The following is a 25,436-nucleotide window of genomic DNA, read 5'->3' on the forward strand; positions in this document are numbered from 1 at the left end:
CCCCCCCCAGGAAACAAGTTAGTCCGTTGGATGGTATCGCATTTAAGTTACTCTAAACAGAACCACGTGTGCCTTCCAGAAACCTCCCAGCCTTCCTCACTCAGCCCTGAAATCAGAACTCCTCCCTCAGGTTGTCTGAATTCCGCTATGTTTTTGATTTGCTTTTTTTTTTTTTTTTTAAAGATTTTATTTATTTGACAGAGTGACAGCGAGAGAGGGAACACAAGCAGGGGGAGTGGGAGAGGGAGAAACAGACTTCCTGCTGAGCAGGGACCCGATACGGGGCTCGATCCCAGGACCCTGGGATCATGACCTGAGTCGAAATCAGACGCTTAACGACTGAGCCACCCAGACACCCCTGATTTGCTTTTCTAACTGGAAACAAGAAGAGGTCTGAGGGGGCTGTGGTTGGGGTGGGGGTGGGGGCGATCAGTACCCCAGAGCCTTTTCTCCACGATGGTCTGGCTTGCTCATTCTTCTGCTTCACCTTTCTGGCTGCGCCAGAATATTGTTCTAGATGATTCAGGGGTCTCTAGCATTTGAGGTTACCTGTTGGCCTTAGAAGAGTTCTGAATAGTTTGCTGTCAATTAATTTTTGTTTAAGTGCACTGGCTAAGATGCTGGCCATTTAAAGTAGAAATGAGTGAATTATTGGACAAAAAGGAGGCTTTTAGTTGCATGCATTAGTGTATACCGTCTGTGGTCTAAATGAGATTTTCCAAAATTGGGATTCTTGGAAGAAGAGCACATGGTAGGCGGCCTTAGGCCAATTGGACAGAATTTGGGAAGTCTTCTTTCACAAGAATGTTTTCCAGGGGGCTCTGAGATGGTTTTGTGGCACAGCAGTGACATCTTTCATTCTGCAAGGTCCTCAGCCCTGGGAGCGCAGAGGGGAAGACCTGCACGGACCCCTGTGTTCACTGGGAAACTCCCACATCTCTGTGTCACCATGAGAAAGAGGTGACTCACAGGTGAAGAGTCGTAGAAATTAGTCTAATCTTTGCATTAGGCACAGATTCGCTTCTCCACCTAGGAGGGGCACTGCATAATCCTGAGTGCTCTGCATTTTAAGGTGGGCCTCGAAGGCCCCAGTGCGGGAGGGGTCAGCAGGAGGTGGGGACACCCGTAGACCCGAGGCCTGCAAATGCGGACTGAGCAGCAGCGAAGCCCTGGTGAGCACGCCCAGTCCTGCGTGAAGCAGAGCTCCCCTCAGAGCTTTAAAACAACCTCAAGGCGTGAATCATTATATTACCAAGGCTGGCTGGCTGAAGAGGAACCGAAAAAATGAAAATACTCACGTTGCTCATTAGCAAAGGAGAATACGCAAATGTCGAGGGTCCCTCTGTGTCAGAGTCCCTCTGCTGTTTGGATTTGGCCAGCAGCGTACTCCCTGCACACGCCTTCATCCTCGTGTCGATTCTCTTTTCACCCCTGTGCCTGTGCTGAGGAATTTGCCAGAGTGCTAGGAACGAGGGGCTTGAGAAAACACGGCGTGTTTCACACTGACCCTTTTAACTGGTGTTAGATCCATTTTGTGATTTAATGCCTGTTATAGACTCACATTTTCTTTTCTTTTCTTTTTCTTTTTTTTTGAGAGAGGAGAGTGAGAGAGAGAGAATGAACGGGGTGAAGGACAGAGGGAGAAGCAGACTCCCCGCTGAGCAGGGAGTCCAGTGTGGGACTCCATCCTAGGACCCCGGGATCATGATCTGAGCTGAAGGCAGACGCTTAACCGACTGAGCCACCCAGGCACCCCTAAACTCCCATCTTCTACATCCAGTTCTCCATGACAGCACGATAGTCTGGGCCACATTTGAGACCAGATGGTTCTTTGTTGTGGGGGCCGTCCTGTGCGTTGTGGGGTATTTAGTGGCCCCCCTGGCCTCCCTCCACTAAATGCCCGCAGCACCTTGCCATAGTGCCAACAACCAAACCAGACATCGCTAAGTCCATAGGACACAAAACGTCTCTCTCTCACACACACGGCCTTTGTTCACTGTTCTGTAGGAACGAAGCAGTAAAAAAATCATCTTTGTCCTCAATTAGTTGTACTTTTAAAATGGATCCTAAGGGTTTACATACATTTAACACCTGTGTGTTAGTGGTTTATTCCCTCTGTGTGGTACGTAAGATTTTATTCTTTTTGAGTGGCCCTCACAAAAACTCAGAATCTTCTCTTTCCTTTTCCCATCTGCTGTCCTGTGGGATTCATATGTTGCTAATAATTTGCCAGACCTGTTAATTCATTCATAGGTCAGTAATTTATTAATCCTGCACATTCATTCATCTGCAACCGTATACTGGGCGAGCTCTCACCACATGCCCCGTGGTGAGCAAGCACCTCCTTGAATAACCAGGATTCCTGTCTGTTTCGGAAGGTAGCCACCGTCCTCAGCTTGTCTGTCAGGAGGGCTTACGTTCTGGGAAGGCAGAACTGCATCTGACACGGAGGAACAGGTCCTTGGAGTCAGACAGACGTGCGTTTCCAATCCCACCTCCAGGCTTATGAGCCAGGTAGCCTTGAACTAGTTGCTGAACTGGTGTACCTCGGTTTCCCAGTGTGAACATGGGGGTGATGTCCTCTCCGTGGCAGATTGCTGGGAGGCCTCAAGGAGATCGTGTACATCAGGCATCAGTAAATGCTAGCTTGCCGTCCACCAGCTGGTGAGTTGTGACATGGGAGTCGCCATCTTTGTGGGCCCAAACCGGTCAAGTACCGGCAACTTCCTGCAGTTCCGCCTACTAGGTAAATAAACGGAATGATTCTGCTCGGTTCTTTTCCTGCGTTCCTGCCCTCTCTCGGGGAGGCGTCCTGCTGGCACCACGTAACACACGCCAGAGGACAAAGCCACGGGGCTGCGTTTACAGCTCCCGTGGGTCTTAAAAGCGGGCGCTGTGCGAACGGGCCCTTCCCCAGCGTTGCAGCCAGCTCGTGCGGAAATCCCGCGCTCGCAGCCGCTCCTCCGGGGGCTCCCGGGGCGTCCGTCGTGGGCTGGCCGGTGACTGCCGTGTCTGTGCTTCTGTCCAGGTCACTCTGCTGATCGCCTTCATCTGCGTGAGGAGCTCGGTGAGGGTCAGCCACAGCGCCTACAGCTACTTCGAAGTGGTCACCATCTGCAACTTGATCATGATCCTTGTCTTTTACCTGGTGCACCTCTTCCGCCTCTACCGCTTGCTCACCTGCATCAGCTGGCCGCTGTCGGTAAGGCGGGGCCCGGCCCCACTCTGGGCCCCCGGCAGTCAGGATGGGAGCTGGGGCCCCGAGACCCAACGGAGTCCGTCCCATCTGCCCCTCCCCCACCGTCCCCTCCTCCTCCGTCGTCTCCTCCTGCTGCAGCCCTGAACTTCCCGCTGTGGGGGGGGGGGGCATCTCTGTCCGCGTCCCGCTGGGTTCTAAACCTCACCTTCCAGCGACAAGAAAGCTGCGTGTGTGTTTTCTCAAGGGACAGGAAAGGGGCCGTGTGTGTGTGTGTGTGTGTGTGTGTGTGTGTATGTGTGTGTGTATGAGGTGGGAGGAGGAAGCTGATAAAGACCATGGGTGTTTATACTGTTGTGATAAGATTTGTCAGCGAAAAGGGACTGGCAGAGTCCGAGGAAAGATTTCAGAAGTTTCCAGGATTTTTTCTTCCCCCTATATTATTTACTTAAATAGCATGATGGACATGTAGTCCACATGCCGCGTACAATTGCCCGTTGCAAGTGTATAATTCGCCGGATTTTACTATATTCCCGGAGTTGTGCGACCATCACCGAAGTTGATTTTAGAGCATTTTCCTCACCTGGAAAAGAAGCCCCATCCCCATAGCTATCACCTCCCACCTCTCATCCTCTCCAGCCGGAAAGCAACCGTGACTCTACTTTCTATCTTGTGAATTTTCCTATTCTAGACATTTCCTGTAAGTGGACTCACATGTGTGGTCTTCCGCAACTGGCTTCTTTCACTTAGCAGAGTGTCATCTTGGCTTATCCATGTCGTAACATGGGTCAGTACTTCATTTTTTAATAGCCAAGTCATAGTCCATTGAATGGATAGACCATGTCTTCTTTATTCGTTCATCATGGTTGGACATTTGGATTGTTTCCACCTTTTGGCTGTTATGAATAACGTTGCTATGAACCTTCGTGTACAAGTTTTTGGTGTTACATGTTTTCATTTCGCTTGGGAATATACCTGAGAGTGGAATTGCAGGGTCGCATGGTAACCATGTCTCATTGTTTGAAGAGCGGCCAGACTTTTTTCCACAGTGGCTGCCCCAGTTGACATTCCCATCGGCCGTGTAGGCGGGTTCCAGGGTCTCTGTAGCCTTCTCAACATTCACTTATTTTCTGACTTTCTCATTTTAGTCCCGCTAGCGAGTGTGGAGTGGTATCTCACGGTTTTGATTTGCATTTCTCTGATGACTATTGATGTCAGTCATCTTTTGATGAGCTTTTTGACCATTCGTGTATTTTCTTCAGAGAAAAGCCTGTTCAGATCCTTTGCCCATTTTTGGGTCAGGTTATCATTTTATTACTCAATTCTCAGAGTCCTTTGTATATTTTAGTTACAAGTCCCTTACCAGATAAATGATTGGCAGATATTTTCTCCCATTCTGTTGTTTTTCATTTTCTTGATAGTGTCTGTTAAAGCACAAGTTTTTAATTTCAGGGAGATCTAATTTAACTACTTTTTCTTTTTTCTTGGTATGAAAAAGTGTTTTGGGTATAAAATCTGAAAAGCCGTTGCCAAACCCAAGATCATGAAGGTTTGCCTCTATTATTTCTTCTAAAGAGTTTCATAGTTTTGGCTCTTACATTTAGGTATTCGGTCTATTTTGAATTAATTTTTGCATCTAGTGTGAGGTAAGGATTCACCTTCATTCTTTTGCCGGTAAATATCCAGTTGTCCCAGCACCAACTGTTGGGAAGACCGTTCTTTCCCCATTGAATTGTCTTGGCATCCTTGCTGAAAATTAGTTGACCATAAACACATGGATTTACATCTGGACTCTCAATTGCATTCATCTGACCCCACTGTCTTGATTGCTGTAGGTTTGTAGCCAGTTTTGAAATTAGGAATTATGCCTCTTCCCATTTTTTTCAGGATTGTTTTGGATTTTTGAAATTCCATATGAATTTTAGAATCAGCTTTTTAGTTTCTACAAAGAAGTCAGCTGCGATTCTAATACAAACCATTGAATCTATAGATACAATTTGGAGAGTATTGCCACCTTAACAGTATTAAGTCTTGTGACCTGGGAACATGGAAGGTTTTCCCATTTATTTAGATCTTTGATTTCTTTCAACAGTGTTTTCTAGTTTTCAGAGTATAAGTTTTGTGCTTTTGGGGGAAGGGAGCTTATATTTGTTCCTTAGGTATCTTACTCTTTTTGATGATATTTCAAATGTAATTGTTTTCTTAATTTTGTTTTGGGATTGTTCCTTACAAGCGGATAGAAATACAAGAGATTTTTGTATATTGATCTTTATCCTTAACCTTGCTGACAACATTTTAGATCTAACAGATCATTAATGGATTCCTTAGGATTTTCTATATAAGATTATGCCATCTATGAATAGATACTTTTATATTCCCTTCCAATCTGGATGCCTTTTATTTCATTTTCTTGTCTTACTGCAAGAAATTAGTTGAATATTGAAGTGGCAAGACCACACATCATTATCTTGTTCCTGATCTTAGGAGGAAAGCGTTCCATCTTTCATCATTCGTTATGGATTTTCGTAGATGCCATTTATCAGATTGAAGAAGTTAACTTCCAGTCCTACTTTATTGAATGTTTTTATCATGAAAAGGTGTTTTGTCAAATGCTTTTTCTTTGTTGAGATAATCATGTGGTTAATATGGTGTATTACATTGATTTTCATATATGGAACTAACATTTGCATCCTTGGGATAAATTCTGTTTGGTCACGATATATAATTCAGTTTATATGTAGCTGGATTTGGTTTACTAGTATATTGTTGAGGATTTTTATATTTGTATTCATAGGAGATATTGGTCTGTAGTATTCCTGTGATGTCTTTGGTTTTGTTATCAGGGTAATACTGGTCTCATAGAGTAATTTGGGATATGTTACCACCTCTTATACTTTTTAGAAGAGTTTGTGAAGACTTGGTACTAATTCTTCTTTAGTTTGGTAGAATTTTGCATTGAAGGCATCTGAGCCTGGGTTTTTCTTGTGGATAATTTATTATTATTAATTCAAACTTCACTTGTTATAGATCTATTCAGGTTGTTTATTTCTGCCTGAGTCATTTTCAGTGGTGTGTCTTTAAAGGAATATGTCTCTTTCATCTAAGTTTTCTAATTACTGGTATATAATTGTTCATAGTACTCCTTTAAAATCCTTTTTACCTCTGTCAGATCCATGGTGATGTCCCCTCTTTCATTTCTGATTCTGGTCATTTGAATCTGGCTGTCTTTTCTTTCTCTTTTCTTTTTCTTGATCAGTCTAGCTAAAGGTTTGGCTATTTTGTTGATCTTTTCAAAGAACCAGTCACTAATTTTCCCTATAGTTCTTCTGTTCCCTGTATCATAATTTCTGCTTCAATCTCCTTTTCCTTCTTTCTCCTTGCTTTAGGCCTAGTCTCCTTTTCTTTTTCCAGTGTCTTAAGGTGAAGATTAGCCTATTAATTTGAAACCTTTCCTCCTTTTTAATATAGGTATGTCCAGCTATAAATTTCTTTCTGAGTACTGCTTCAGTTATATTCCATAATTCTGGTATATAATGTCTTCATTTTCAATTATCTCCAGGTACTTTCTAATTTCCCTTATGATTCTGCATTTGATTGACCCATTAGTTAGGAGTGTGTTAATTTCTATGTATTTGTGGGTTTCCTAAAATTCTTTCTGCTATTGCTTTCTAATTTCATTCTGTTGTAGTTGAAGAACATACTTCATATTATTTCAATCCTTCATATTTATTGAGGTTTGTTTTACGGTTTAGCATAGAGTGTCTCCTGGAGAATATTGTATGTGCACTTGAGAAGAATGTATATCCTGTTGTTGGCTGGAGTGTTTTATAGATGTCTCTTAGGTCTAGTTGTCTTATAGAATTGAGCCTTCCATTTCCTTGTTGGTCTTCTCCCTAGCTGTTCTGCACATTACTGCGAGTGGGGTATGGAAGCCTCCAAGTATTATTTTTGAATTACCTATTTCTCCCTTCATTTCATTGAGTTTTTGCTTCATGTATTTTGTTGCTTTGTTATTAGGTACATATGTGTTTGTAATTGTTCTGTCTTCAGGATAGATTGCCATTTTTGTCATTGTAAAATATCCCTCTTTATCTCTGATAACATTTTTGTTTTAAAATCTATTTTGCCTGATATTAGTATAACCACTCCAGCTTTCTTTTGGTAGCTGTTTGAATGACCTATCTTTTCCTTCCTTCTGCTTTCAGTCTCTTTGTATCGTTGAGTATAAAGTGTTTCTCCAACAGACAGCATATAGTTGGATTTTTTTTTAAAGTAGGCTCCACGCCCAGTGTGGAACCCAACATGGGGCTTGAACTCACGACCCTGAGATCAAGACCCGAGCTGAGACCAAGAGTGAGATGCTTAACCAACTGAGACACCCAGGTGCCCCCTGGATCTTTTTTTTGAATCCCATCTGACAACCTCTGCTTCTGGATTGGATTAATTATTCACATTTAATGTTATTACCTGCTATGTTATTTTGAAAGACATTTCTTTTGTGTTCCTAAGTTATAAGGCCCCTTTCAAAGTTATGGCACCTTTCTGCTTCTTTTGAGAACAAGCTCCTCTGATAATGAACATGGCGGAAGAGAGATAAAGGCGGGGGGCAGAACTGGGGGTGGGCGAAGAGGGGAGTACATGTTGGAAGGGTGATCTCAGCCCCACATTTTTGATGGGGTACCATTGAGGCACTTTCCATTTAGGACTCTCTCAAGCCAGTTTTCTCTACCCCATGTCATTTTCCTCTTTCTTTGTGGGTGAGAATCTTAAAAGTAAGGAACTTGTTAGTAATCTGCCCTTCAGTCAAAATCTCTGTGGTCTACCTTCTGATATTCCTTTCTAGTCACTAAAGGAGAAATTGGGGTCTTTGATTTTTGCCCAGCTTTCAGAGAGCTGCAGCTTAAAAGTGGGATGCTTTTCCGAAATTTAATAGGTGCCTGCCCTAATGGGCAGAGCTTCACGAAGGACTAATTTCTGAATCCTCATTGAAGACAACTAAAAATGAATACACTCTGGATCCAGAGGGAGTCCTCTTGTGGCCCTAAGCCCCAGTTCTCTTCTGATCTGGTGTTTAATGGGGAGGAAGAAGGAAGAAGGTGGAAGCCTTGCCCTGCTGCTCAATGACAGAGGTTCAGCCTCATTCAGGGCCTGCAGAGATGCCGTTTTAAGCCCAGGGGGTGAACGGGATGCAGATGGATGGAAGCAGAGGCGGAATCTGCCCTGTGAGCAAACTCCTCAGCGGTGTGGCCTGAGGACACACTTCCAGAGAGCAGAGAAGAGAAGATGAAATGAGGACAAAGCGAGGAGGCTTGGGAGGTGCCAGAAAGTCCCCTCCCCCCCCCACAAGCACTTCACAGAAGGCCGCTGACGTCACTCTAAGCTCTGACTCCAAGTCTGAGGGGGCCAGCCCCTCAAGTCCATACCTAAAACAGTTCACAGAGTGGGCGGGCACCCCCGGCAGCCACCAAAGGCAGCACGTTGTTAGCCCAGAACTTTCTGTGAAGCAGAAGTGAGAGGTACACATCTCTTCAAGGGGCTTTGCTTCTCAGAGCTGGAGCCGCCTTTAACCTCTCCAGCCTGGGAGTCGTGAGAAGCCGCTTGCTTGTCGATAGCTTTGGCCGGAGTCAGGGTACTGTCTACAGACTGCTGTCAGGGGTGGAGCAGTCCTTCGTGGATATGTCTCCTCTCAAGACAAGTGTTCTTTCTCTCTGTCACCTCTCTGGCTGCCTGCCCGGCCCCTTTTCTGTCTTGCGGGGCCTCACCCTGGCCAGCCTTCCGCATCTGCTGCCTGTGAGCTCACTGCTCCTGTCAGGATGCCATGAGGAGCAGAGGAGGGGTCACTCCCTCCCCTCGGCTCCTCTCTTCTGTGCTCGGTTGCCTCTGAGAACCAGGAGAGGACCTCCTGACCCACTGCTTTGCCTTGTTTGTGTCCGCAGGAACTTCTGCACTATTTAATCGGTACCTTGCTCCTCCTAATCGCCTCCATTGTGGCAGCCTCCAAGAGTTACAGCCAGAGCGGACTGGTCGCTGGAGCGGTGAGGACGGTCCCGGGGAACCTGCACGAATGAATTCACTTCTAGCGCATTTTCTTCCTGACGGGCAGCGAGGGGGTTGTTTTCTGGGGCCTTTCTTTCCCAGAAAAGTACCCATCAGAACCCACCTTGGTCCAGCCAACAGCAGTCTCCAAAGAGCCTAACTTGGGCCCATAGCACAGGGTCTCAGCAGGTGGTTGGTCAGGGCTCCTGGCACACTCAGATGGGCCCAGCAGCCCAGCCATCCCTTGGACAGCCACTCCGTACAGCTCGGGGCCAGTCGGTCTTAAGGCACATGGCCGTTTGGGTCATTTGTTGGTGGCTGCCTCAGAGCCACGCAGACCAAGATCCCGAGGCCTCTTTGGGGCGCAGGGGAAGAGCATGTGATCAGTTAGTGATACCTGCCATGAGTCCTAGCTTTGCTGGTCCTGATTTACAACAGTGTTCAGGCCAGGAAACAACACTCCCAGACCTTTCAAAGGTGAAAATTAATCCATCTGATAGCCTGAATAGAAGCATGGAAATGTATAAAAATATAGTGCTGTGGGAGCTGTGTTTACCACACATGTGCAAACATATATACATGGGTGTGTATAGATGTATATGTTTTTATTTTTAAAAGACTTATAGATTCCTGCCATCTGATTTCTGATTTAGCTAACTGGTTACAGTTTGGTGGCCTGTGGGCCAATACTGATTTGCCTCACTGATGAGCAGATGACATTTTTTAAATGAGTTTTTTTTTTTTTAAGAGAAAGGGAGAGAGAGCAGGTACATGCGAGGGCAGAGGAGGGGCAGAGGCAGAGGGAGAGGGAGACTCTTAAGTGGGCTCCGTGTCAGCACAGGGCTCCATCTCACGACCCTGAGATCATGACCTGAGCCAAAATCAAGAGTCGGATGCTTAACTGACTGAGCCACCCGGGCGCCTCAATTTTTTAAATGAGTTTTAAGAAAAGTTCCACGGGACAGTTCCTCTTTCATTTACACATGAGCAAAATTCTCCAGACTGCGCTGGGAGTGAGTTAATGCCTGGAATTCCACCGAGGGGTGGGGTCTGCCGTCCAAAGGGGGGCACAGGGCAGCACATCACTACAGAGGGGCAGCCAAGCCTCTGAACACTCATGGGCTTACGTGCTTCCCCCTGCGGTCCCCAAGGAGAGGCGTGGGTACCACCTACAGGTTACCACCCGTCTGACTACAGGCAGGCTGCTGAGGGAGACAGAGAAAACTGGTGCCCGTTGTGTTTCGGGACCACACGGGGGGAGGCTCCCCCTGGGTTTTACGATTCAGGTTGCACACAAGCGTGTTTGTTAGCCCTGGAATCCCGGTAAGCCCCATTTATCATACACCATCTTGGTGCCTAGGACCAAGCCTCGGCCATGGGGGAGCAGAAGAAATAAAAAGATATGGTCCTTGCTTATGAGAAGATGGTAATCCAGTGTAGGAGTGGAGGCCAAAGCCCATGAAACAACTAGCAAACAAGGCGGTGTCGTCCAGAAGAGCATTATGTAACGACATAATAAACTGTTCAATTATGCAGTGCAGACAGTAGGAGACGGGGATGGGGTCTCACATGCTAATTGTGCAGAACAGACAATGAGGGGCCGGGACAGGCTCCAATAGGCTAATTCTGTGGCGCAGACAATCGGTACAAAAGGAACCAAGGAGAGGGACCTGGGGGGAGGGGGTGGGCGTGGGCCCATGGGGGCAGCCGCTTCTGTGAACCAGCAGCCGGGCTTGAAAAGCAAACCAGACCCTTGGAGACCGTGCCCTTGGTCTGGCCGCTCCTGGGCTCTTCCTACTGCACGTCAGCCCATGGTTCTGGCCACCTCGTGCGTCAGGGAACACCTGGACAACAGTGGAGCGGGGCTCTGGGGCCAGATTCCTAGGGCCCGCATCCCATGTCCGGCCCTCGCTGGCTCTGTGGCCCTGGGCAAACTAGTTGACCTGCTGTCCCTCCATGTCCGTAGCTGCCCAACGAGGGAGAGGCGAGGACGACAGCAGCACCCACCTGGCAGGGTGGTGGGAGTTGAAGGGATCAGCGCACCTAAGGGGCCTGCACACGGGCCGGCACGTAGCAGCTGGTCAGTAAGTCGTAGGCACTGCGCTGCCGCTGTTCGCAGGTGGGGAGCTGGCTTCAGGCGGCCGAGTGCCGGAGAGAAGGCAGGTGTGTGCTGCTTCTCCCTGGACCGTCGGATGAGCCCCACATGAGGCCCTTTTCCTCTCTGGGCGCCCCGTGGCTCATCTTTAAATGACGCCGGACTGGGCTGGCTCAGCTTTCCTAGGCCAGGAGGTCAGCCACTTGAGCCCTGGGGTGGAGCCTCAGAAAGGGAAGGGGCGCTGCCTTAACTGATTTTAGTCCGAGACTGCGAAATATGTGCAAACATAAAAGTATATGAAGGCCTCGGCTTCTGGCTGTTATTACACAGCTATAAAGCGAGAGAACAGAAAGCCATTAGGAATGAACTGCAGCACTGCCCCATCAGTAACATCCATTTGAACGTTAGAAATTTGAAAACCCAAACTGAAATGTACAGTTCCACCTTTTTCTCTGTCGTTAGCCCAGCTAATTGTCTTGTACAGTGTCTTGGCCTCAGCTCAGTTTAAATACGAACCCGAACACGGGCCCTGAAGTGACCTGGAGTGAGGAGGGTCAGGACGTGGAGCCCAGAGCCTGAGGGCCAGGCCTGAACGAGGGCCCTGCTGGGGGAGCCCTGGGGACGGGCCTCAGCCCTGCACTTGAGCAAGGACCAGGGGGTCAGGTCACTCGATTGCCCAGGCTCCCTCCAGGCCACAGCTGGTACAGGGGTGAGAAATGTAAAGGACAGCTTGAGTGATTGGCCCTTGGCCTGGGAACTCCCTTCCTCTCTGTCCTGTGCAGATCTTCGGGTTCGTGGCCACCTTCCTCTGCCTGGCGAGCATCTGGATGTCCTACAAGATCTCCTGTGTGACCCAGTCAGCAGGTGAGTTCCGTTGTCTGAACACAGGCGATCTCCGAAAGTTCCCTCTGCTGGGGAACGGGAGGACAGCCTGTTGTGGAGTTCAACAGCACGGAAGCGCCCCACTGCAGGGGAGGCCTTGGGGTGTAGGGGCCCAGGTGGAAAGGAGAACCCAAGACCCTCTGCTCTCCTGTTTCCACAGCCCTCACATGTCCTCCTCTGATGCTGAAGCGTTTTCTTTAAATCAGTTTCCTAATGACAAAAATGAAGTGTAGAGAATTGAGAAAGTGCACGTAAAGAAAAAAAATGTTTCATGAAAACCACCTATCGTCACACTACCCAGAAATAGCAGCTGCTGGGTGTCCGTCCTTCCAGTATGTCTTCTCTCTGGATGGATGGATGGATGGATGGATGGATGGATGGATGGATATAAAGATACATGGATAGGTACAAAGATATACAGATATATATGTTGCTTTTATTAAAGGATCAGACTTTCTGTGTTATTTGTAACCTGCTCTTATTCTCCTACTTAACCACCTATCAGGCGCTTTCCCCACAGGGTTGGGGATTCTTCTCCAACATGTTTTTTAAAAGAGTTTATTTATGATTCATTCATTCATTCATTTTTAAGATTTTATTTTTAAGTGATCTCTACACCCACTGTGGGGCTCGAACCCCCAACCCTGAGATCAAGAGTCACACACTCCACCGACTGAGCCAGCCGGGCCCCCTCTTCTCCATCACTTTTAATGGTTCCGTGGTGTGGCGTTGACGCCACCGCACGTCTGCGTCATCATTTACTTAACTTGTCTCCTATTTGGGGTCCTTATGTTTTTGTTTTTTAATTCTTTGCTACTAAACAATGTTGAAAGAACATCCTTATAAACATAGCCCCATACTCATCCCTAATATCGTTTCTCTTTAGAATACATTGCTAGAAGGAACACTGCTGAGAGCTTGAGCCATTTTGATGAATCCACCTCTCTACTCCAGCGCTTCCTTTCTTTGTTCTTCTTTCCTTTAAGAGAATACACTACAAAATACCAAAGCCTGTACAGTCTCTGGGCTGAGCTGCCCCGCAGAAGGGTTGTTTCATCAGTTTCCGTTTCCTTCCAGAAGCCGCTGACAAAAAGTTAACAGGGAGCCAGTCACAAAAGACCACAGGCTGTAGGATCCCATTGATAGGAAATGTGTTGACTGGGCTCATCCAAAGAGACAGAGAGTAGATGGGGGGGGGGGGTTGCCAGGGGCTGGGGGGGGCAGCAGATGGGCAGGGGGCCTCTTCTGGAAGTGAGGAGATACTCTCCCATCGCGGCGGCCAGTGCTGGCGCCATCCTGGGGGTAAATGAAAACCTTGGACGTGAGCACTTGAGGCGGGTAGATTGTACGGTACGCGGATTACGTCTCGGCCAAGCTGCTTAAGAAAAAAAAATGAAGGCTGGAAAGTAGAGAACGGGAAAGAGAGTTACTAGGTAACGGTGAAAGGTGACACGTGTACATACTGGCAGAAACATCCGGCTGAAAATTCACGAAGAAAGAGCCGAAAGCGCGAGGGGAGGCAGTTCAAGGCCCTCTGAGGCCAGGTCTGCGGGGGGAGGGGTGGGGATAGAAATCATCAGGCACTATTGGATGTTTTTCTCTTTGAGAGATGCATTTGGAAAGAATAAAATCACTCCCAGGGCGGTTGGTGCTGGGTGGAGAAAGGAAGTGCCCTGAGCCAAACTCGCCTCGGCCCCCCACCATGTGGCTTCTGCGTGGGCCCTGCCCTGCCAGTCGTGGGCCCTGCCCTGCCCGCCGCCTAACTTTGCCATTTCCTTCCCAAGATGCCGCTGTGTGACGCCACCCCAGGCCCGGCCCCGAGGGAGGCCCTGCGGACAGGAGGGTCAGGGGGCCAGCCTCCACGAAGGGCTTCTGACCCTGCGCTCTTGTGCCAAAGCCCCATCCACGCGGGTGGGCCCAGGAGGGGGCTTCGGCGTCCCTCCTGGGCTCCTGAGCCTCGCTGAGCCTCTCTTTCCAGTCCTTGGAGAGCAGTCCTCCCCGCCTGGGAAGGAACACCAGCCTCCAGGGAAATCTGGTCTCTCCCTCCCGCTTTGAGAACCACCGCCTCAGGGACTGATGACCCCACTTAACACACGAGAGAGGGGTTTCTGAAAACTCCTGCCTAAATCTGCTTCTGCTTCACATTCCTCAGGGGAGTGGAGCCGCCTTAAGTCCTCTTACAGAAACCAAGCCATCTCATAATTCGTCTAGCTTGGAAAGCCCCTCTGGGAGAGACCCTCTTTCTTAAGTGAGGCGTGTCTGCAGAAAACCTCTGTGGTCAGCCTGTCTCCAGATACGGGATCCCGGCTCCTTTCGGGCCTCAGCCTTAATTCCCATTGTGTGTGTGTGTGTGTGTGTGTGTGTGTGTGTGTGTGTGGTGTGTGTGGGCGTGTGTGTGTTTTGTAATAAAATATTGACTTGGCCAATTGCACAAGGATTTCTTATTAACTGAGGCTGCAAACCAGGGGTAAAGTGATGGGGCCCACAAAGCTCATGGGGAAGCCTGGGGGCCCCGCCAGTGCGTGCGCATGCCACCCCCTCCCTGGAGGTGAGAACGGCAAAGGATGCAGAAGACACGGGCCCCTCGAGATTTGCATATTTTCAGAGTAAACTGGTGGCGAGGGGTGGAAGCCAGTACCGTTCACACAAGACAGAAAGCAGTACTCAACAGCAACACAAGTAGCCCTTAAGAAAAAGGTAGGAAATTCTGGTACATACTACAACTCCGATGAAGGTCAAAGATGTGATGCTGAGTGAAATAAGCCAGACACCAGAGGACAAGTGCTGAGTCCGTTCACAGGGGGTTCCTAGAGACGTTACAATTCAGAGACAGAAAGTAGAAAGGTGGTGGCCAGGGACTGGGGGGTTCGAGTTTAATGGGTACAGCTTCCGTTTGGGAAGATGGAAGCGTTCTGGCGATGGATGGTGGCAGTTACCCCACAACATAAGTAATTAATGCCGCTGCACTGCACACCTGGAGATTGTCCAATTGGTAAGTTTTACGTCACGTATATTTTATCACAATTTTTTTAAAAAAGCAATACAAGACTTTCTGGCAAGGCACCTGTGCAGCTGGAAGAGCAGTCTGGGGCGTGGGGAAGACAGAGACCCGGGTCACACCCAGCGCGAGGCTGACGGCACGGCCGGCGCAATGTTCTGACAGGTGCTAGAGGAGACGGGCTGTGGAATGGGTGTGTCTTCCCTAAACCAGGCCCTCTCTGGGACTGCTTAGCCCAGGGACAGTACCCCTGTGTAACCCCCAACTCCATACCCAGCACCCCAGCTCCCAGCACAGGGAGGTGACCCACTGGACAGTCGCGGCCAGGCTGAACCGAGTAAAGACGTGAGAAGAGGGAAGACTGGACCCTGGAGGGAGGAGAGGGAGTCAGGGGCCAACCTGCGCCCCCAGGAAAGGGTGTTGGCACCTGTGTTTTGAGGGGGCACTGGGAGACGAGGCCAAAGCTGGTCTGCCCAAGTCCTCTCCACGGGCAGGCAGCTCCCTGGCCGGCAGAGCCTCCCCGGGCCTGGCCTACGCCTTGGGGTGGGAGAGATGGAAGATGGAGGGTGGCGCTCTCCCTTGGGGAAGCCTCTGCCACCCACAAGAAAAACTTGCTCAGAGAGGCCCTCAGAGACAGTCTTGGTGTGGTTCTCTTCAGCGGGCTGGTGTGGGCAGCAGTAAAACTGCCCTACACCTACCCTGAACGGACTGGCAGTGGAGCGGGGACCCAAGAAGAAAGCCGAGTTCCCAGCCAGGTTGGCAGTAGAGCTGGGATTTGAGTCTGGGTCTGGCCCCTTCCTGGGCCTGGCCTGTGACCACCGTACCCAGGGCCTCGGGAATGGCCAGACAGGAGCTGGCCTACGCCAGCTGGCTTCATCCACAGGCAGTTGGCTCTGGTGTCTGCAGACAGGCCCAGGGAAGGAAACAAGTGTGCTCCTGCGGGAGGCCCTGGCCTGACACACTCCTTGTGCTTGCAACCGTGTGCTAGAAGCTTCTCTTCCAGACACATTTGCCTGCTCAGCCCGACAGCCAGGATGATAAGATGATCCAGAGCTGGCCCATTCCGCATGCTACCATCTCCCACCCAGGTCTCCTCCCCAGCATGAAAAGCTAACTTTGTTGCCATGGAAACACTGGGGTCTCTGGGGCCTCTCCTCAGCAACCAGCACTTTGAACATCCTGTGAACTCTCAGGGGTGCTTCGGGGGCCTCGTGGATGTCTGATTTTATGTGCAAAGTATAGGTTAACCCCTTAAACCACACACTCTCCTGTTCTCAGTAGCAAACACTGACCCTGGAACCCCTCGACCCCCCTCCCCCAGTTTCCCTCACTTTGGTTAGCTTCAGGGGACACTGGCCTTGCGACCTCTGGGTGAGGAAGACCCCAAGTGTGTGAGGCTAGGGTCCTGGGTGTTCTGGGCGAGCCAGGATTTCTCCGTCCCCGCCCAGCCAACACAAAGCAGGGGAATGAAACTGGGAGATGAGGCTACAACCCCAGTGATCTTACTCCAAATTGTGGGCATTTCAAATTAATCCTGTTCTTATGGACTGACTTTACAATAAGTATATATAACTGTAAATAGGTCATTTATATTAATATCCTATTTCCTGTTTTATATAATGGAGTTTCATATGGTTTAGATTGAAAAGGGGGATTTCTCTGCTTAAAAATAAAAAAGCATTCAGAACCCCCTGAGAGGAAGGGAGCAGCCAGGCTGGGCACCAGGGGGCTGGCCAGAGCGACCAGCCCAGGCTGGGGGGGGCGGGGGGACACTGAGGGGCCTCCTCATGAAGACCACCAGGAGGCTAACTGGAGCCTGTGGACCTCGTGAGGCGAATGAGGCAACCGGTGGCTCGCTGGGGTTTTCTTGTAATTTTCTCTGTACATGAGAATTATGCAAATGAGAAAGACCACGGTTAACTCCACACAGAGTTGTGCAGAAAAGGAAATGTCTCGGTATCCAGTGTGCCCCTTGGCTCAATTCTGAAGGGCGATGACAGCCAGAATAATGGGCCCAATGAATATCCATCTGACCCAAACTGTGAAAAACCCTCATTGCCCGGGGAAGGGGGCGCAGGAGGAAGGGGCAGCAGCCCGCGGTTGCCAGATCCCCCCAAGTGCCCGAAAAAAGTGGAAGTCTGGATTTTTAGGCTAAATATTTCCTGAGTTTTAAAGGCTGCCAAACAGACTTTTAAAAGCTACACTTCAAGCCGGACCAGACCCACGCGGAGGCTTTGCGCAGCCCGCGGGCCCTCGCTTTGCCACCCTGCCGGCCGTGCGGGTTCCGGGGAGGGAGGGGGTCGGGCAGCCGGAAGTCAGGGCCGAGGCCGCAGCGCGCCCAGGCTTCGCGGGCCGGCACCTGCTTCCTCCCGAAACCCGAAGGCAGCGCGCGGGGCGGGGGCCCTCCCCGGGGAGTCCCCGGGGTCCCCTGCCAGCAGCTGCTCCCGCTGGTGCCCTGCCACCCCTCTCGCAGCTGGCCTCAACTTTCCTTTTGCGAAAACAAAACCCTGCGGCGGCGCAGGTGGCCGCCGGGCGCGTCCTCGCCTAGCAGCGCGCGCCCTCTTGTGGCAGCGGGGCGCAGCGCGGCATTTAACCTTGAACTGTGACTGGGCAAGCTTCCCGTTTCCTCACCCCTCCGCATCTCTTCCCCTCCCAGCGTAACTTCCTGACCCTCCCATTCACCACATCTTCGCTTTTCTTATTATATAGCTCTACTGCAGTTATATGGATTGCCTAGAAAGGGCATACAATTACAGTAGTTATTTGTAACTAAATGAAACGGCACCACGCCCTATGTAATCTTTTGGGACTTCATTCACAGTCACCCCCTCCTCCCCTTTATGAAACACTCACATCCTCTGGGCCTCACGCGTGTCTTGATCCAGCCACAACCGCAGTGCCAGTCCTGCAAGGGCTATGACTGACTTCATGCCATTGTAACCACACAGCCGTGCTCCAGACCTCCACTGACGTCTGCGGACTCTCCTGTGGACGCTGCCAGGGACCCCAGCCAGCACCCACACGTGTGCAACCGGCAAGTGCAGGACGGTGCCTGCCCGGGGGTAATAGCGGCCCATGGGACACGGGTTCAGTGGATACATCTGTTCTCCTCTCCCGGGACAAACTGTCCTGAGGCAGGTTTTACATCACTTCTCCAAGACAGTTCTGTGGGACCAAGGGCAGAGTCACACAGTGGTGGCCAACTCAGTTACGCATCCTTCTACTGGCTCTCTTCTTCCCAGCCTCACTCCTGCCACACGTGGTTCGGCTGGATATGTGGGCACAAGCAGGAAATACACAGTGGCTGCATGAATAGCCTTCCTCAGGGGTGGCCTTGGAAGATGGGAATGAGGGGAAATAACTCCAATTGTCGAAGCTCTTTGCAGGGCATCCGATCACCCACTGGGGTAGAAGTGGCCCAAGCACAAAAGATAGAGCCTTGGGGAGAGGTGAATGGCCAGGGGTCTGGGAAGAGAAAGACCAGTAAGGCCCTGGGGGTGGGGGTGGGGGGGCAGAAAGCCACCCAAATTCTCAAACAGGCAAGTCATTTGAACGAGATGGGGATTTCCTACAAAATAAAAATCCTGGGTAACGAGGCCATTGGATGCCAGGAAAAAAGGCAGCCGAGGGGAAAACAAAAACCTTGCCCACGCCCATACATTTTAGGATTAAGAGTCAAGAGAAGACAGAAGGAATAGGCCAGGAGGAGCTAGAGGGGCTGGGGGCTGTGAGGGCGCCCAGAACAGCAGAAGAGAAAACCTGGGGCGGATTTCGCAGCGCCTGTGGAGCAAAGACCTCAATCGGAGCTGAAACCGTTCCGACTGCACCAATTAGCGGGACAAGGAGGCACAAGAATCAGGTACAGGACTGGGTCTCCGGATTCTACCCCACTCTGGAGCAAGCCCCAAGTATTGCTCAGCTTACTAGATGCTGTAGTTTTGTGGTTTTGTGGGCGTTTTGTTTTTTGGTCTGGACTCTGCTCGCTGCTCTTTTGCAAGAATCTGCTCACAGGACACACTCAGGGCGACCCCTATTGGTGGCTCATACAAGGGTCAGTCAGAGGCTGAGACGACAATGGGGTGATTACCCATAAAGCCTGCCCAGAATGATGATGGAAACCGTGCCTTCTCCTGGGAGAAGAAAAAGGACATTGTCTTCTCCAACAAGGTTTCATACAGCCAGGGGTGCCGTGCAAACTTCAAAGCTGCCTTTCAGTGGAACACCCTGGCTAGCCGATGGAAGCCGGCTTGTTGGGAGACTGTGGAAACTTCAAGAACATGGTCCTGTCCATTTCCACAGTGCGCGACATCATCCAAGAGAATGAATGTGTTGCTACCATCATACCTGGTTCTTGGTTTGCAGCTGATGGCATTGTTAATACTTGATTTTCAGCTCTCCTTGTTAGGGGCGGGGGCAGGGGCATGGAGTGGGGGAATGTGCCCTCCCCTGGCAGCATACTCTTGTATTACTTCGAATTCTCCGGAGACCAAGCATGCGACACCTAGTGTGATGTGACTGCACGGTGGCTATGCATTTCCATAACAGCTCCACGGAGAAAACTGCTTTTGCTGCATGACATGCCACCCCAGCACAGCTGCTGAAAGCCCGATGGGCCCTAACTGAGGACAGAACCCAAGTGTCCTGCCCTCTAAGCGATCGTCTTGGAAGCTGTGTCACAGCTCCAGGACCTAGTTCGCAATGAAGTTAGGACAAACTGGGCGCCTGGGTGGCTCAGGCAGTTAAGCGTCTGCCTTCGGCTCAGCTCATGATCCCAGGGTCCTGGGATGGTGCCCCACATCGGGCTCCCTGCTCAGTGGGGAGTCTGCTTCTCCCTCTTGCCTCTCTGTCTCTCATGAATAAATGAATAAAATCTTAAAAAAAAAAAAAGTGAGGACAAGCTTTGTAGTGGCCACCAACTACAAAAGAAGTCACGCCACACCAAAATACGCTTTGCCTATTAGCTGTCGGAGACAGCACACCCCAAACCCGGGAATATTCCTACAGCCTCCACCCGAGTCATCGGACGCATGTCTGCTGGAGTGAGGGCCCCAACAAGGAGGTCTTAGGGGCAATTCAGGCAGCAGTAAATGCCTTACCCTAGAGCCTCTGTTTCCCTCAGACCTCGAGGCACGACAGGTGTCTGACTGACTGCGCAGCTGACAGGTGCCGCTAGCCATCAGAACTCCTCGGCTTCTGGGCCTGTGAGCTGTGGAATCTGAGGACTTCCTCTTGCTGTGGAGAGGCAACTGCTGGAGTTCCTGAGCCCTAAACCAAACCGCTTCCAATCTCACATTCTCATCTTGCAACTCTGAACTAGATTCCATAGGTGGGACAAGACCCAGAAAGTCCTCTCCTTTTTTTTTTTTTTTTTTTAAATTTTGTTATGTTAGTCACCATGCAGTACATCCTTAGTTTTTGATATAATGTTCCAGGATTCATTGTTTGCGTATAACACCCAGTGCACCGTGTAATACATGCCCTCCTTACTACCCATCACCAGGCTAGCCTATCGCCCCACCCCCTCTCCTCTGAAGCCCTCAGTTTGTTTCCCAGAGTCCATAGTCTCTCATGGTTTGTCTCCCCCTCTGATTCCCCCCCATTCAGTTTTCCCTTCCTTCTCCTAATGTTCTACATGCTATTCCTTACGTTCCACATATGAATGAAACCATGTGATAATTGTCTTTCTCTGCTTAGCTTATTTCACTTAGCATAATCTCCTCCAGTGCCATCCATGTCATTGCAAATGGTGGGGATTCATCCTTTCTGATGGCTGAGTAATATTCCATTGTGTATATGGACCACACCTTCGTTATCCATTCGCCTGTTGAAGGGCATCTCGGCTCCTTCCACAGTTTGGCCATTTTGGACATTGCTGCGATGAACATTGGGATGCATGTGGCCGTTCTTTTCACTACGTCTGTATCTTTGGGGTAAATACCCAGTAGTGCAATTGCTGGGTCATAGGGTAGCTCTATTTTTAACTTTTTGAGGAACCTCCATACTGTTTTCCAAAGTGGCTGTACCAACTTGCATTCCCACCAACAGTGTAAGACGGTTCCCCTTTCTCCACATCCTTGCCAACATTTGTTGTTTCCTGCCTTGTCGATTTTTGCCATTCTAACGGGTGTAAAGTTGTATCTCAATTTGGTTTTGATTTGATTTTCCCTGATGGCTAATGATGTTGAATTTTTTTTCATGTGTGTTAGCCATTCATATATCTTCTTTCGAGAAGTGTCTGTTCATGTCTTCTGCCCATTTTTTGACTTGATTATTTGTTTTTTGGGTGTTGAGTTTGAGAAGTTCTTTATAGATCTTGGATACCAGCCCTTTATCTCCCATTCTGTGGGTTGCCTCTTTGTTGACTGTTTCCTTTGCTTTGCAGAAGCTTTTTATCTTGATGGAGTCCCAATAGTTCATTTTCGCTTTTGTTTCCCTTGCCTTTGGAGACGTGTCTTGAAAGAAGTTGCTGGGGCCAGTGTCGAAGAGGTTACTGCCTATGCTCTCCTCTAGGATTTTGATGGATTCCTGTCTCACACTGAGGTCTTTCATCCATTTAGAGTTTATCTTTGTGTACAGTGTAAGAGAATGGTCGAGTTTCATTCTTCTGTGTATAGATGTCCAATTTTCCCCAGAAAGACCTCTCCTGAGAAGAAAATGGATCTTCTGATGAAGGACCAAACCCAGCTCCCAAGCCTTTAGTCATCTTCACAAACAGGTGGTTACCCAATCATTAGACAGAAATAGTGTTTTCCCTAATGAATTGCTGGTTTAATGAAGGTCTCACCTACCAAATAAGCCAGCTGACAAGAATCCGTGATGAAAGAGCCCACCCACCTCCAAGGCGAGCAGGTCCTCTGCAACACTATAGCCATCCAGGTGTGGTAAACAGGTCACGGCCCACAGCTGTGAACACCCCGTGCAATGGGCTGAACACGTGGGACTTCTAGCCAGGGTGCACATACCCGAGATCTAGTGAACAACATCTGTACACTGGCTCCCGGGCTGTCACTACTGGCCTAGCTGTGTGGTCAGATGTTTGGGCCATCCAGGACTGGACTAGTGACGACATCATACATTGAGTGAGGCCCCCATGGAAACACATAACTAGTTAATTAGACACAATATTTCTGTGATATCCATGGTTATGTGAACCAACCACATCCAGATAAAAGCACTGAGACGAACATGTGGAAGGTGAGGAAGGTGTTAAAACAAGTAAAAACTACTAGGCCATAACAGATGGGAAGAACTGATAGGCATTACTTCTAAGGTCTTAGTATCGTTCAGGAGTTGAGTAGGGGTACCGATTACCCTTGTTTTCAGAACGTCAAACATGCGTGCTACAAGTATGAAGAGCATTACTGAAGAATTTTACCTAACAAAAGTAGCAGGAATGACAGTCACCATTTTGCAACTTCTGATAACAGATGTAGAGAAAGGTCACGGGATAGAAACTGTGATCTACAAAGTTGATGGGAACCTTGATGGTGGGAGAGATCCGATGCCAGCCCCCGAACCACGAAGGGTACGGTGAGGGCAGGCCTGCTCAGGAGCCTGGCGAAGTCCACAGCATCCACCTGCAAAACAACCTGGACAAAAGGAAAAGACTCATCTGATGTTCAGCAAGCCTTTAGAGCTCTCTTTCAGTTTAGAGGAAACACGGGGAAGAGAGGAACAGGTTAATGACACAAGGACACGAATAAATCCAGGATGTGAGACGTCCTAGAGGAATCCACAAACTCTCAGAGGTAACAAGAGATGTCAGCAACAGTGCTGGATACGAGATCCGTGACAGTCTCTCCAAATCCCAATCCACTATTCTAATCGGAATACATAATTTTTAAAATAAAGATCCCATTCTGGAAACCTGCAGAAATAAAGTATCTCGGACAAATCTGACAAAAGGCGTGCAGAACCTTCATGAAGAAAACCATCAGACTTGACTTGGAAAACAATAAGGGACCCAAATCACTGGAGATTCTAGGCTCATGATGAAGTTTAATCGTAAATCATTTCCCCCAAAATTAATCTATAAATTCACTGCAATTCCAAGAAAAAAAATGAGGGCTTTTTATGGAATTTGCCAAACCTATCTTAAAATTTTATATAAAGTACCTCTGTAACCTTTCTCTCAATTTTACTGCAAACCTATATATAACTAGTCTCAACTAAGTCTTTAAAATAGGGGGCACCTGGGCGGCTCAGTTGGTTAAGCATCTGCATTTGGCTCAGGTCACGATCCCAGGGTCCTGGGATTGAGCCCCACATCGGGCTCCCTGCTCAGCGGGGAGCCTGCTTCTCCTCTCCCTCTGCCCCTCACCCAACCCGCTTGTGCTCTCTATCTCAAATAAGTAAATAAAATCTTTCTTAAAAAGTGCCAATAGAACAATTTTGATCTTGTCCTATTAGATATTAATCCTTTCTCACGACTGTGGTATTAGCCTAGGTATAGAAAAACAGCCCAAGAAAGCCAGCCCTGGACCCACACATATACATAAACCTGGTAAACAACGGAGGGAACACCGTTGTCTCTTAGAGGAGCAAAGAGTCACTTGCTAACACGAGAAATCAAGATGGCACGCGGTACTCACACCACACACAGAAATCAAGGTACGTTCAAGTACTAAATATAAAATGCAAATCTTTGGGGCGCCTGGGTGGCACAGCGGTTAGGCGCCTGCCTTCGGCTCAGGGCGTGATCCCAGCGTTACGGGATCGAGCCCCACATCAGGCTCCTCCGCTATGAGCCTGCTTCTTCCTCTCCCGCTCCCCCTGCTTGTGTTCCCTCTCTCGCTGGCTGTCTCTATCTCTGTCAAATAAATAAATAAAATCTTTAAAAAAAAATGCAAATCTTTAAGCATTTTGGAAAGCAGAGAACCTCTCTGACCTTGAGGTAACACAAATCAATAAGCAAAAATGCAAAGTTAAAATGTATAGACTTTGAGAAGGTATTTCCAAGGCTTATTACCAACAAAGGATAACATCCATACTAGGTCAAGAATTCTCACATGAGTTAAAAAAAAACAAACACTTCAATGTGAAAGAAAGGCAACGAATGTAAACGAACAACTCTTTGACGTGGGGAAGCCTAAAAGGTCAACAACCAAATGAGAAGATGATCAAGGACAATCAGGAAAGTGAACAAATGAGAGCTCTTCCATCCCAGCTCAGCAGAACCGTTCAGCCGAACTAACACTCCATGCCAGACAAGAATAAGGAAATAAGCACCCCCATGTGCCGCTGAGGAGTCTCCACTTTGGAGACCATTTGGAACTATTTCGCCGTGTTGGAATTGCACACACCCTCGTGACACGTTTTATTTCTAAGTACACACTCTACATATGACTCTTGCACATGTGCGCGAGATGTTCAAATGTTTGTTCACTGCAACACTGGTTGAAACGGTTAAGAATAAACTACACTAAAAGTTCTCTATCAACAGAGGAGAGGTAAGTAAATTGTGGCATATCCATTCAATGGAATACCAAGGAGTAGTTAAAATGAATGAACTAGAGCTGCATGTATCAGATAAATTTCGAAACGCTACTGATTGAAGAAAGCCATCTGTAAAAGGATAAATATAGCACAGATACCATGTTATACATTGCTTACGGGCACATGTCTATATAGAGCACAGATGACGAAGCAGGAAAGAGAGCCACCTTGGGGCGCCTGGGTGGCTCAGTCATTAAGCGTCTGCCTTCGGCTCAGGGCGTGATCCTGAGGTCCTGGGATCAAGCCCGGCATCGGGCTCCTCTGCTGGGAGCCTGCTTCTTCCTCTCCCACTCCCCCTGCTTGTGTTCCCTCTCTTGCTGGCTGTCTCTCTCTCTGTCAAATAAATAAAATAAAATCTTAAAAAAAAAAAAAAAAGGAAAGAGAGCCACCAAATTCAAGGTAGTGTTTGCCTCTGGAAAAGTAAAAAGAGCAAAATTCAAGGTGGTGGTACAACAAGCGAAACTTCATTTTCTGTTTTAAACAAGGACCTTTCAAGAAAATCTGGTAAAAAGGATCTACTAAAGCTGGGTGGTGTCTACAACAGGGTATGATCTTCCATACTTCAAGTGCCTGACATATTTCAACAATTAACAGTAGCCAAATGCAAAGATCTCAGGAAAAGAACAATACTTCCCATCTTTTATTAAGCCAATTTTCTATGGTACCCATTAGATGTACAATTATAATTTACTCTAAACATCAAAACTGTTCGTTTTTCTATTTTAAATTGTTTT

The 25,436-nt window shown here is 48.7% G+C and overlaps 1 protein-coding gene and 1 long non-coding RNA gene across 2 annotated transcripts in view; one reads left to right on the forward strand and one right to left on the reverse strand.

The window, feature by feature from the left end:
* CMTM7 (CKLF like MARVEL transmembrane domain containing 7) overlaps positions 1-14,640 on the forward strand; it is a 51,392-nt gene extending 36,752 nt beyond the window's left edge. The window contains exons 2-5 of the mRNA XM_040636900.1: positions 3,029-3,202; positions 9,133-9,231; positions 12,110-12,191; positions 13,994-14,640. Of these exons, the coding sequence (XP_040492834.1) occupies positions 3,029-3,202; positions 9,133-9,231; positions 12,110-12,191; positions 13,994-14,007 (369 nt within the window). The 3' untranslated portion in view covers positions 14,008-14,640. The remainder of the gene's footprint in view (positions 1-3,028; positions 3,203-9,132; positions 9,232-12,109; positions 12,192-13,993) is intronic.
* A 7,319-nt stretch (positions 14,641-21,959) lies between these two features.
* Positions 21,960-24,916, reverse strand: LOC121104294. Its single transcript, XR_005836595.1, has 2 exons — positions 24,870-24,916; positions 21,960-22,796 (listed from the first exon to the last, which is right to left on the reverse strand). It is a non-coding gene; the product is annotated as an uncharacterized LOC121104294 (long non-coding RNA).
* Positions 24,917-25,436: the final 520 nt, after the last annotated feature.

This window comes from Ursus maritimus, unplaced genomic scaffold, assembly GCF_017311325.1.
Source record: "Ursus maritimus isolate PB19 unplaced genomic scaffold, ASM1731132v1 scaffold_20, whole genome shotgun sequence".
Classification (NCBI taxonomy): domain Eukaryota; kingdom Metazoa; phylum Chordata; class Mammalia; order Carnivora; family Ursidae; genus Ursus; species Ursus maritimus.